Source organism: Falco biarmicus, chromosome Z (genome assembly GCF_023638135.1).
Source record: "Falco biarmicus isolate bFalBia1 chromosome Z, bFalBia1.pri, whole genome shotgun sequence".
Taxonomy (NCBI): domain Eukaryota; kingdom Metazoa; phylum Chordata; class Aves; order Falconiformes; family Falconidae; genus Falco; species Falco biarmicus.
Window position 1 is genome coordinate 74,742,787 of NC_079311.1, and position 12,260 is coordinate 74,755,046.

Below are 12,260 nucleotides of genomic sequence, written 5' to 3' on the forward strand. Positions count from 1 at the left end.
TGGTATACAGAGCAGCCTCTTCAGGAAAATAATTAAGGCATGCCAGTCTGACCATTAACATAAAACACCTGTAAAAACATTTCTCAAGACCTAAACCACTCAAAACCTCAGCCATCACTTCGGAGAAATCCTGATGTACTGAGCTGACACTCAGCCAAGACCACACACATTATTGCATAAAACCTCAGTGCAGAAGGCAAAAGAAAAGCCCGTGCTTTTGGATGACTCTACCAGAGACAGTCCCAGCTATGCTAACTCTTTGCCACGTCCCCACCATTTGTCCTGAAATCATCCAGTTATTTCGAAGATAATTTTTAAAAAATAATTTTTCCTCTTTATCTAAAAATACTTCCTGAGAGCCTGTAGTCCTTGAGACATTCCACGGACAGCAGCACTCACTCCACCCCTTTCCGTACTGACTCTTCCCGTAATCCTGCCCTCGTACCTAAGCCAGCAGGGCACTGTGGAGCGTGAGTAACATCACTTGGTCTGCTTCCCCATCCTCTCTCCACAGACAGAAGATGTGTCAGCACAGGGCATTCTGTTTTTGACAGGGTTGGCTCCTTTCTGTGCATGTGCTGCTGTATATTCCCTGGGACCCAGTGACAGGACGTGTGGGAGTGGTTCAAAGGTTCACCAGGGGAGGTTCAAACTGGACATTAGGAAGTATTTCTTCACCGAGAGGGTGGTCAAACACTGCAACACACTTCCTAGAGAGGTGGGCAATGCCCCAGGCCTGTCAGTGCTTCAGAGGCATTTGGCCAATGCCCTTAGTAACGAGCTTTAACTTTTGGTCAGCCCTGAAGCGGTGTCAGGCAGTTGGACAAGATGATCGTTGTAGGTCCCTTCCAAATGAAATGTTCTGTTTCATTCTATTCTACTCTATATTTAATACACAAAACAGTTCTAAGAAAGGACATGTTGCCTGTTAACTGCACCTGCACTGCTTGTCTTTAAATATCTTAAAATGTAGTCTGTATTGTGGCGCCGAGAGAGGAGAGAGATGCGTGCAGGATGGGGCTTTGGGTTGGAAAGTAGTCACCTGTCCTGTGCGCACAGTTAGTCCTAGGTCTGCATGGTGTCTGGAAGTGCTGGTGCTCAGAATCTAAATGTAATCTATGCATCAGCATTGCTGCATCAGTGTAAAAATGTTTTGAGGTCATAACTGAGCATAAAGTTTTGGGAAAACATTTTCCACTGTGCAATTACAGGAGGTCTTGCACTGAAGTTCAAGGTGGGTCATCTCAGCATGTACAGACAGATGCTAAAGAGAAGTGTGCAGCCAGAAGGAAAACTGCCACCAACACCGCTTCAGGTTATAGCCACGCATGGCACCAAGACCTGCACGCAAGGAGGGACCTCTTTCTCTACATATGCTGCTGACACCTGTTGTACAGGCTGCAACATGACCATTCTGTTTATCTGCTGCTGCACCCAGAGGAACCCTAGCAGGGAGCAGCAGACAGCCTGGAAATAAGACTCCCAGGCACTGCCTGGACTCTGGTGTTTGGGCAAATCCTCTGGAAAGTGAATTTTCCATGTAGGCTTACCGTTGAACTCTGTCAGTTTCTGAAGATCTTCTCCAAGCTCTGCAGTGACTGAGAGTGCCTGCTTCACCTTCAGGTTTGTTTCACTGTAACAAATCACATGAGATAAAAACATGAACTTGAAAGTCATATGTGAACTGAAAGCTCCCCCTGAAAGTCAATTCTGTTCTTGAGGACAAACTTCTTCCTTAGACATCTGATCATCATGTGTCTTTTTTCACTTGACCAGAGGGCGTAGTTGTCTCAGTTGCAAAGTCAGGCAGCCCCCAGGAACTCTGGAGGGTGATGTGGCTCTGTCTTCTCATTTTCACCACAAAGTGCAAGACCAGGCATCTCAGCTCCCTGAGCATCTCACTGTCTATCCTGCTCCTCATGCCTCACTGAACCCTGAGGTATCTGAGCATATATGAGAGCTCTGAACCTTCTCCCATGATATTCTGGTCCTGAAGGGTACTGCAGTCCTGGGACTAGCTAGCTGGGGAGTTTGAAATGCAGTGAATGCAATGTCAAAGAAACACCACATTTGTTCAGGGCCTCCGAAAAGTATCCCCTGGCACTGGCGCGTACAAGGATTACAAGCTCCCGTTCAGCAGAAATCGGATGGGGAAAGTCCAGAGGGCTGTCTGTAGGGTCTTGGGAGAGACAAAATTTCTTGATCTCTTCTGGTCTTGCTTAGTCCTTCAAGCAGATGCTAGCTCCAAACAGTGCAGAAAACGTAATGCAAATTGGGTCATAAAGATGAGGTCATCTCCAGTTTATTCTGATTAATACAAACCAGTTGCAGCCCTCTGACTTGTAGCCAGTTGTGCCCCGGACTAAAAAATGTCTGGAAATCATTGCAGTTTGCATGCATTTATATTATGGTATAGCAGTCCAAAGGAGATTACTGGAGCTATGCATTGTGATTATCTCACCCAGATAATCTGGCTAAGAGAAGAGACTAAGGGAGATGCAAGAAACAGAAAACTTCTGCCAGTTACCTGTGATATTGCAGGAACATGTTTCTAACTATCAGTGTTAGAGGAACTGTTACTGAAAATAAAACGTAAAGTCCCCTCCTCACGTGACATTTGCACTGAAAGGGGCAAAAGTATCCACCAGAAGATGTTATTTTCAAGGTACCTAGCCAAAGTTCATTCTACGTATTTACATATATATCGATATATTACTACCAAAGCTATTTGCAGGTAAGCTTGCAGCACCCAGGGTCACCAGAGATTTGGTCTGGCACTGGCAGTGATTACGCCCAGGGTCCAGGCTTACTCACCCGTCCAGTTCAGCTGTCTCAATGTACGTCAGGCTGTGTGGCTCGCTGCTTGACAGTAACAGTAGGTCGGCCTAAACACAGACAGACAGACTTGGCATGAGTTCACATGGTCAGAGGGCATGGCACTGCAAGGTTGCTTGCGGTTTCTGCACACTGCAGGTCTCTGAGGCAGTTATCATGATGACTGACTAATTTTCTTGTGAGTGGTAAGTGTAATTACAGAGACTAACTGAGCAGGATGGAGAGAAACTGTACTCACCGTCACAAAGTTGTTGTTTTCTAGTTTTATTATATCCCCCACTTGAACATTCATCCATTTTTCATCCTTTAACCTGCAAGAAAACTCCTAGTAAGTAGGCACATAAAGCAAACACCACTTGGGAAAGCAGGATACTCAGCTGTGCTCCTGAAGCCAGGCGGTAGGTGCCATCAGGACTTGGGTTGTTGATCGAATGGAGCAGGGTCTGCCATGATGTGGCCTGACCCATGCTAAGCTAAGGGACTACCACAACACCAAAAAAACCCCAGTAACAGTGGTTGGAGTGACCCATGCAGGGTTGACAGCAAGCCCCACAACAGCAGCACAGTCCGTGTGCACTGTCCCCTCTGGACTAACAGCTCTCTGCCTTCTCCTAAATGGCCATGTTGCCTCAGAAAACACCCTCTCTACTCAGCACGACCTACTTCCCAAACACCTGCGAAAATCGCCAGTTGTGTTACTTTTTCTAGGTGGTGTTAGGGGCCAGAGAAGCAGTCCTGGCTGGCATGGGCCAGGCTGCCAGGGAGGTCAGTGCAGTGGCCTTCACAGCACCGAGCAAGGCGTGTATGCATCTGGCCAGCTAAACTGCAAGTGCCAACGTAACTAAGTCACAACAGCTGTATATGCAAAATCTAGAGAAGTGAAAGATCAAGAGCTGCATCAAAACAGGACTGGGTATTCAAGCTTGAGTTCAGCTCAGCCTTGCTTTTTCAGTGTTGGTCGGAGCTGGGCAGGACCTATGCTTTTCAGTTTTTGAACAAAGGCAAAATACTAGAAAATTTCTGTTTCAATGTATGTTTCCTAGACACAGTAACTAATACACTGTAAATGAAGACACTGGTTTACTTAGCAGAAAGCACAAAAAGTATGTTCCTATTCTTCAGCTTCCAGTTATATTTTTAACTGTTTGATCATCTGTTGGAGTTTACACAACGTACTGCTATCTATAGTACAGAAAAAGAAGTCGCTAGAGACTACACAGCTGTGTACAGCTGTGTCCTATGCACAGAGAGTAAACAGCTCCTCTGTCTGCCACAAAAGCCAAAGCCTCTGCCCTTTTTTTTTTTTCAGGAAAGAACAATGATAGCAGTACGATGTCCAAAGCACACAGCTGAAATGTTTTGAGTACATTTAAGTCAGAAAAGCTACACACACTCAAAGTATTATGACATGTCTGAGGAAGCTATTCCTGCTTCTTAATTTAAAATAACTTGTTGATAATGCCTAGTTTTGATTAATGCAGAAATAAATGCTATAACATAAATGGACATGGAAAGATAATCTTGCTTGTCACTTCTAAGGTACGGAGTAAAATAATACAATACTCTCAAAGTGTCACTTAAATATATATACATGCAGGAACAGAGTTTACTTTTGTTAGTGCAAGGTCACAGCCATAATGACTACACACATTGCTGTACTGCATCTTGGGTTCATTAATCAGACACATAGTCGAGAGCTGCACAGTGAACTAATGGTGTGAAAGACAGTTCAATTTTAAATTGTTTCATGATTGTTGGAAATCACACAGAAAAACATTATCATTAATAAAACGCTCTTACCAGTCAAAATTGCCACAAAAGAGAAAGGACTTACATGCCATTGATCAGGACCTGGACTGGGCGGTTGTTGACGTGTTTGTCACTTTTGTGTCGATTCTGAAAATTTGATCAGTACATTAAAAGGCATTTCCAGAAAGCCAAGCACACAAAAGCTGTAGGCAGTTCATTAACATTTTAGGTTTTCACCCAGCTGGCTGAATGGGTCTGGCACAATGGAGTCACAGCCAAGTTACAGTCAAGCCCATGTTTACACTAGTAGCATGGGGCATAGCTAGACTGTGAAGAGCGACAAGGCAACACAGGGCTTGCTCTTGGAGGGAAGAAGGAAGGTGGAGCCTTATATGTCACTTTGCACAGTCCTGACTCAGCTGGTGTTGGTCCTGTCCATCACAGTTTTGTAAACACTAGGGAAATCCATTCCTCTGGTCTGATATGGAAAGCGGTTGCAGGTGTTCTGGCATTGCTCCCTGGGAGAGCACCTCATCACCTCTTACCTGCCTACTTGCAAAGTTGCACCGAGCCTCCACAGAGCATTGGAATTATTATAATAATGAGAGAAAATCAGATGCTGAACTCAGATTTGACACTACCCTGTGAAGTCAATGGGACTTTGACCATTAGCTCTGACAGGAGCAGACTGGGGCCAAAGCTGGGCAAGTTTGAAAAACCACACATGGGTTTAATGCTTACCTCCTACAAAATGTTTTTCCCACCTACATTGCAGCTAGATGGCAGAGGATGAGTTCTCCAGTGCGGAAGCCTAAGAACAGAATTTTGTGTATGTGTCCAGAGGTATCTATCAGTGACCATATTTTTCAGACACACTGAGCAATTTCAGGGAACGTTAATGGAGCTTCTGGGCTGCTCAGCAATTTGGAAATTCTAGCTCATTTTTAGGTAATGAACTATAGTTTTGGGGGTCTAATCTCTAATCCCATTTTGGCCACAGAACAGGTCTCCAGCTGCCTGCCACTGGCTGTGTTTTAGTGGTTTGCTTTAGCCATTGTGCCAAAGAATCATGGGCAAACTCCAAAGTATAGGTCAGCAATACAGATCTTACAAAGTCATCGATGGCATCCTTGACTCCTGATACAGCCAGCACCAGCACAAGGGGCACCACTGTTGTAAACCAGGCCAGTGAGGAAATCTGAGGAATCAGCTGTAGGAAGAAAAGACCTGAGCTGAGAAATTTCCTGTCAGTTCAGCAAACAGATGGAAGCAAAAAACTGTTTTCTCTGGAAGTTGCAGACATTTTTCTATGATTTCTATGATGGCTGAATACAGCATGAAGACAGAAATGCAGCTCTATCCCTTACACATGACCCCATAAAGGTGGGAGAGCCAGGGAACCCATGCTTTGCTTACAAAACAAGTTGTAATTTAGGTTATAAATATGGAACTGTTGGGTTGCTCTTTCTTGTTGATTGTAAAATTAGGATTGCAAAGTCCCCAGTGGATTTCTTCGGAAGCAGTGGCATGGGCAAGCCTGTTGTGAGAGACCCAGAGCTATCTCAGCAGAGACTGCTGTGCAGAGCCTTCAAATGCTTCTGGTTTTTGTTTCAGTAACTTTTCACATTTTGCTGAAGTAAACTTCATATCAATACACAATGCACAGCTGTTGCCAGGGCTGACCGGGCTCTTCCAAGATCAACAGAGTAATCTCCCCAGCCTAAACTTCTTTAACAGTGAAAGGACCCAAGAGCTGAAGGTGACCCCGTTGTGCATTCAGTGAGGCAGAGATGGATGTGATACCAGCATCAGTGTGTCCATCAGATTGGATTTGGGCAGCGTCAACTCCATGTGCATCATGAAGCTGACATTTATGCCACTAAGTCAGCTGCTTAAGGGTGCTGCTCTTTGGGACTGGTCCTTCCACTGCACTGTCACAACCCAGGTCCTACAGGCACCACCAAATCCAGCCAGCAGGAATGATCTTCAGGGGCAAGCACAGTACCACTCAGCTGTGGAGGCTGCAAGGACATGTAACTGCTGCCTTGACACCTAACTGAGAATATATATGTCCTACTGGGCTGTGGCAAAGAAGGGGGGGTGGGGGGGAGTGCAGACTCCCCACAGCCTACCCATCACATCCACTCCAGATACTGGAAGAGATACTCCCAGTGCTACAGGGATGGAGTGAGTGGGCAGAAGAGGGAGAAAAATTAAACAGAGGAGTATGTAAATATAAAAGACTAATGGCTGCCCTTGCCCTCTTCAGTTTACCTTTGTGCAGGCAGCAGAAAAAGCTATGTGCTTTTTTGTATACAGTCACTCCTAGATGGTTCAGCAAAAGACACAGCAGAATAATTTAAGGCAAATAGTTTGAAATACTATGAATTTGATATACAAACAGCTAGAGTGCAGTACAATACAGGAACAGTGCTGTCAGCTTAGCTGAAAAGGCACTTTCACTAATTTCTTGAAAAATATACAGGGGCTGGAATTTCCCAAATTCATTCCCTGTAAATAAGCAAAGAATCTTGTATGTAGTTTGCTACAGGCCCAAGAAAATTTTGCCCATGCTTTTTTGAGCTGAAATTTACAAAAGGGGTTTTGAAAAAGGTACTTTTGCAAACTTGTGTGCACTGAAATGGTCAAATTTAAAATATCATACTTGAAAAATAACAAAAAATATCCCCCTTTCTTGGTAATGTGCATTCCAGTATGACTCAGCAACATCAGAGTACACCGCATTTATCCATATTGTATCAAAGTGCAAAAGGGCAGAAATCCTGATACCAGTTTCTCCAGTGTGTTTAGCTTTCCAACAGAGCAGTATTACCAACAGCAATGGGCAAAGTGCAGCTCCATACCATTATGAGCCACAGGGTTTAATAGTGTTGCCAGTGTCTGGCAGGATCCATATTAGACACCTTCCTTACCCTGCTGAGCAGGGAGCAGCAATATTCAGCTTTGTTCGAACTAGCTCCAACCTTGAGCCTTCCTGATGTTAACTCCTTCCTTCCCAGGGAAAGAGTAGAGATTACAATTTTTTTTTTCTTCTTGCTATTTTCTTTGAGACTGCCAATGGAATTTGCCTTTAAACCTATAGATAAGAGACAACTTCCTTTTGTACTACAGGAGGAAAAATTAATGCAGATCTGAGGACAGCCAGGAGAACTCTGATTTAGACACAAAGGGGTACTAGAACAGGTCATGAAAAAGGTACAGAGTTCGCTGAAAACTTTAATTAAATTTTCTCCTTCATTTAATTCAAACCCTCATAACCAAATGTAAGAGAGAAAATTGCTTTTCTTTTCTGCTCTGCTTTCTATTACTTTAAGGTTTTACTAAGATGCTAACTCACAACAGGGATATAGCTTGCACTTTATTACAACTGTCAATACATAAACAAGCTCTGACAATAGAAAACATGCTCTGCTAGAAACAGCCCAGTGAATTCATACCTGCAAAATCAGCAAGAAAAGAAAGTAAGCATTGGCTATTCGCTGAAACTGTTCAAACAGGTTGAGAGGCAGGAAAGTGAAGAAGTTGTATTTTGATGTTTTAATTGAATTGTTCTGTAGGGAAAAAAAAAAGGAAAATAAACAGGTTTGGTAAAACAGGAAACAAAATTACAGCACAACCCATTTCAACTCTGTTTTTACTTGCTTATATTTAGCAATAGCATTGTTTCCAAGAGCAGCTCAAAAAACACTTCCTTTCCCCCACACAATCCAATCATGCCGAGTCTGGATAAACAGACAGAATTCCTCTCGGAATTGGTGAAAACATGATGCTCAGTTTATGTCAGTGCAACTGCAGGTAGATACAGGTATATGTAGTTGCTCACAGAGAGACACATTTTTCCCTTATTAATAATGTTCCTACTTAGACAATGCACAAATAGAATTAAAAACTGTAACCAGAACACAACAATTTTGTGGGTACCATCTACAAAGCAGTGTTAGGAAATACCTGCTAGGTCAGTTGTCAATAACTTGTCTGAGATTTGGAAGCACCATTTGGCTGGACAACCCCACAGAAGCTATAGGTCCTCCCAGGAGCAGAACATGTTACTATTATTTTCAGCTGATTCAGCGCAGCAACTTGGAGACGTAGCTTGTTTCTATTCCACAAAGATCACTTGAATGTGGTGTTGTGCAAACAGCCACTAATAAAAGATCTCACCATTTCAGTAAGCAAGTTGCAGTTTTGTTCCCTGTTTCCAGTTTCTTTTTCTAATTGCAGATGTTCCCTCCAGCCACAAGCCATGGCTCCTCCCCATCTGTCTTCTTCAGCTCACAAAAAAGACCAAAGCTCGGGATCACAGAACTGGGTATTTTCTTCCCTGAAGATCAGAGCACTCTGGTCCAGTTCTTGCCACCTGATAATCAGGCTCAATCCATCACACCAAGCCCATAAGTGTGGGCTGCCCCTTCAGCTTTTAGGTGTACCAGATCCTCTTCTCATATGAAGTTTATTAAGCTCTTATCCAGGTTTAGTCCTGGAAGCATGCATGCCATCTGTTGCCAGCATATCTAAAATTTCCCCCCGAGAAGCTCTCCAGAAGATGCCTATTAACCACCTGCCAGGGACCCTAAGGTGTGACAGTACAAGGAGGCAGATATTATGCAGTGACCCTTCATTTGGTAATAGATTTGCTGGTTTGACCAAAGAGAAAATGGTGATAGTAGTATTGTGATAGCCTTTAGATACTGCTAAGCTGGTGGGAAGACAGGACCCACTAAGTATGAATCACAGCCCACTTCCAATCCATGCATTCATCAGGGATCTCAACATTTAAACTGACACACATCAGCATGTTTCCACCATTAAGCTGATTATTTAAGATCACCACTGTAAAGTGTGTATGGGGAAAACGATTCCATTTTAGGCAGTTGCTGGGTTTTGCTGTGCGCAGCCACAAAGTACAACATTCTTCAGCATTAACTTCATGTTTTACCTCTTGTACAAGCCAAAGAATAAGTCTCTGAAAGAGCAGAGATGGAAACGCCCTTTATGGAAGAGCTAGCCAAATCCTCTAGCAAGAAAAGATGTTTATCAGTGATCACCATATGAACAATATTGCCTGTCTCCTGGCATCATGGAGCCATCTCCGGGTGTGGTTAACTCTGCATGTGAACTAAATGTCATGACGCATAGTTTGATTTGGTTTATTTCAAAATTCTTCACCACGGGATATATGTGCTGCACACAGGCTCCGGAGACACTGCTGAAACAGAAACAATGGAATACTGGCATCCTTTGCAAACCCAACATACAGAGAACTAAACTGCTCGAGAAGTCTGTGTCCAGCAGACAGAGTCTGGCAGATTTTTAAATAAAAGCTAGATCTGAAGATGCTACCTGCCACTAATCTGAAAAAAAGTATCACTGACACTTTAAAAAAGAGCAGACAGTAGCTGCAGGAAAAAAATAAGTACAGGGGACCCGACCTTTCTGCGTCAACAGATTTGAGAGGGTCACACAGAACATGGGAAAAACTACTCAGTAAACACTCATATAAAGTTTATAGATCTTTGTCTGCAAAAATCTCAGAGCGGGATAAGAAAAGAATGGGAGTGGTTTCTTTCAATTCCTGCCTTCTATTTCTGTCCATTAATTACGTCAGGAAAACCACTGAATGAACCAGAGCCATTCATTTTGTTTCCTACTGCCATTAGACATGGTAAAAACCTCAGACATAACAGCTTTCAAATGCTCAACTGCAGGAATATGGACATCCAATATTTTCTCCGTAGTAGTTCAGGATTGTGACATTGTTTGACACACACTGTCTTTTGGGAGGCTGGGACACTACGAACCTCAGGATAAGGACAGGGAATATTATAGCAGATCCCATTATTCTAGAATCCATAATTAAAGTGAAGCACCAGAAAAAAAGACGTCCTCATAATCACTATGAACATTTCTAATTCAACAAGTAACTTGTTCGTGGCCCTGAGGGGCTAAAGGAGTATCAATATTAAATGATAAAAGCAAACTGGGGAAAACTTCAGCCTTTCCTATTCAAAGCTCTGCACTCCTGCATCATGGATACAGTTGAAGCTCTGTCTAAGATAGCATTTATGTTTTCATGCAATACACCAGGGCTGCCTGCTTTGACAGCTTGGGCTCTTGGCTGACTACAGAGAAACCTCAGTTGGCCTCTGCTCTTGATTTTATCCTACTCTGTGATGCTTACCACCATTGCACCCTTTTGCTACTTTACAGCTGTACCAGAACCTGGCTCTGGGGTGGCAGGGGTACCACGAGAATCTGCGGCACTCAGTGTGTTAAACATTCCATATGCAGCCATCACCTTATAAGCAATGCCTCTCACGCATCACCTGCCTTACCTCCCTCATGTTCTGCCTTCAGTGAGGGAGACTCCCATAAGGGAAAAGTGACAGAGAGGAAATATCTTTGAAGCAGCAATTAGGTATTAAGAGACCTTAGCAGAACTTCTGATTCTCCTACAGATTTATAAAAATCGAACATCTAAGAAAAGCAGCATTATGAGGCAAACACAAAAATGGGAGTTGGGAGCTTTACACTTACTCCCAGATCTGCCTTAGACTTCTGGTTGACCGTGGGCAGCCCTTGCACACACCTGTGTCCTAAACGAGCAGGCTTGGGCGCCGTTACCCGCTGTCAGCCTCAAGCTCCACAGATGCAAAGCTTGACACCAGAGCAGTGCGGTCTGTGGGTGAGGGATTATTCTCATCTGCTCTTTTCAGGGGCTAGATTCACACCTCCTGGAGGTGTGACTCCACCAAAATACTGCCCCTAAGAATAGTGCTCATTGCGCCACAGTTACACAAGTCCAGATATGGCGAATGAGCTGTGACTTTGGGGGTGTTTTCAGAAGCCCGCCTGTGACGTCTGACCACGGGCAAAACTCAGCAGATGGTCCCTACCTTTGTTCACTGAACAAACAAATCATCTCCTCGCCATACAAGTCACTGGAAATAAGAGACACTCTGCTTTTGTGGCTAGATTACAGGGGCTAAAGGGTGACACCCAGAAAAGGCAGCGTATGGCAAGGTATTGACCAACTGAGTTTATATCACTGGCTTAGTGACATTTTAGTTTCTAGTAGCTGGACAACCTGGCCCAAAGCAAATTTTAGCAAAACACTGGCGATCCTGCAGGAAAACTGGCAATTTCACCTGTGTAGCACAAGGTACAGGCTGATGAAGCAGCTGAGAAGCAGAAACAGCTTCCCCAGGTCCTTTGATAAAGCCTTGCAAGGAGGCGGTGGGAGTGCGGTTCAATGGCACTTTATTTAACTGCAGCAATGCAATTTGAAAGGACACACAAGATGCCATATGCAGAAATGTGACAATAGGGCTGTGAATGTGCTCAAGGACACGTTTAATAAACTCATGTAACTCATGTTCATCTGCTCCCTGTAAAGATCTCGTCCTGACTCCCAGAGGTAAAGGGCTGGCCAAACACCAGAAATACAAAGATCTTTATACAACCCACAAGCCTCTTTTTTTTTTCTTTCTTTCTTTCTTTTTTTTTTTCTTTTCTTTTTAACAGCTTTGGGAATTTCTTACATATGTAACCCCTCAACCCCCTCTTGGCAGCAATAATGAAGCGAATTCCGGGATCCCATCACATGTTGGGTATTCCAGGAAAATCTCTAGGAAAATGTGGTCACTGGTTATGTTTTC

General features: G+C 43.7%; 1 protein-coding gene across 3 annotated transcripts in view; it reads right to left on the bottom strand.

The window, feature by feature from the left end:
• Positions 1–12,260, bottom strand: part of LOC130142407 (phospholipid-transporting ATPase ID-like) — an 86,546-nt gene that overhangs the window by 37,613 nt on the left and 36,673 nt on the right. For all 3 annotated transcript variants that reach the window (XM_056324282.1, XM_056324283.1, XM_056324281.1), the window contains exons 4-9: positions 8,043–8,156; positions 5,696–5,794; positions 4,670–4,731; positions 3,074–3,146; positions 2,815–2,885; positions 1,551–1,633 (exon numbers count right to left, since the gene is read on the bottom strand). In XM_056324282.1, coding sequence (XP_056180257.1) covers positions 1,551–1,633; positions 2,815–2,885; positions 3,074–3,146; positions 4,670–4,731; positions 5,696–5,794; positions 8,043–8,156 — 502 coding nt within the window. The remainder of the gene's footprint in view (positions 1–1,550; positions 1,634–2,814; positions 2,886–3,073; positions 3,147–4,669; positions 4,732–5,695; positions 5,795–8,042; positions 8,157–12,260) is intronic.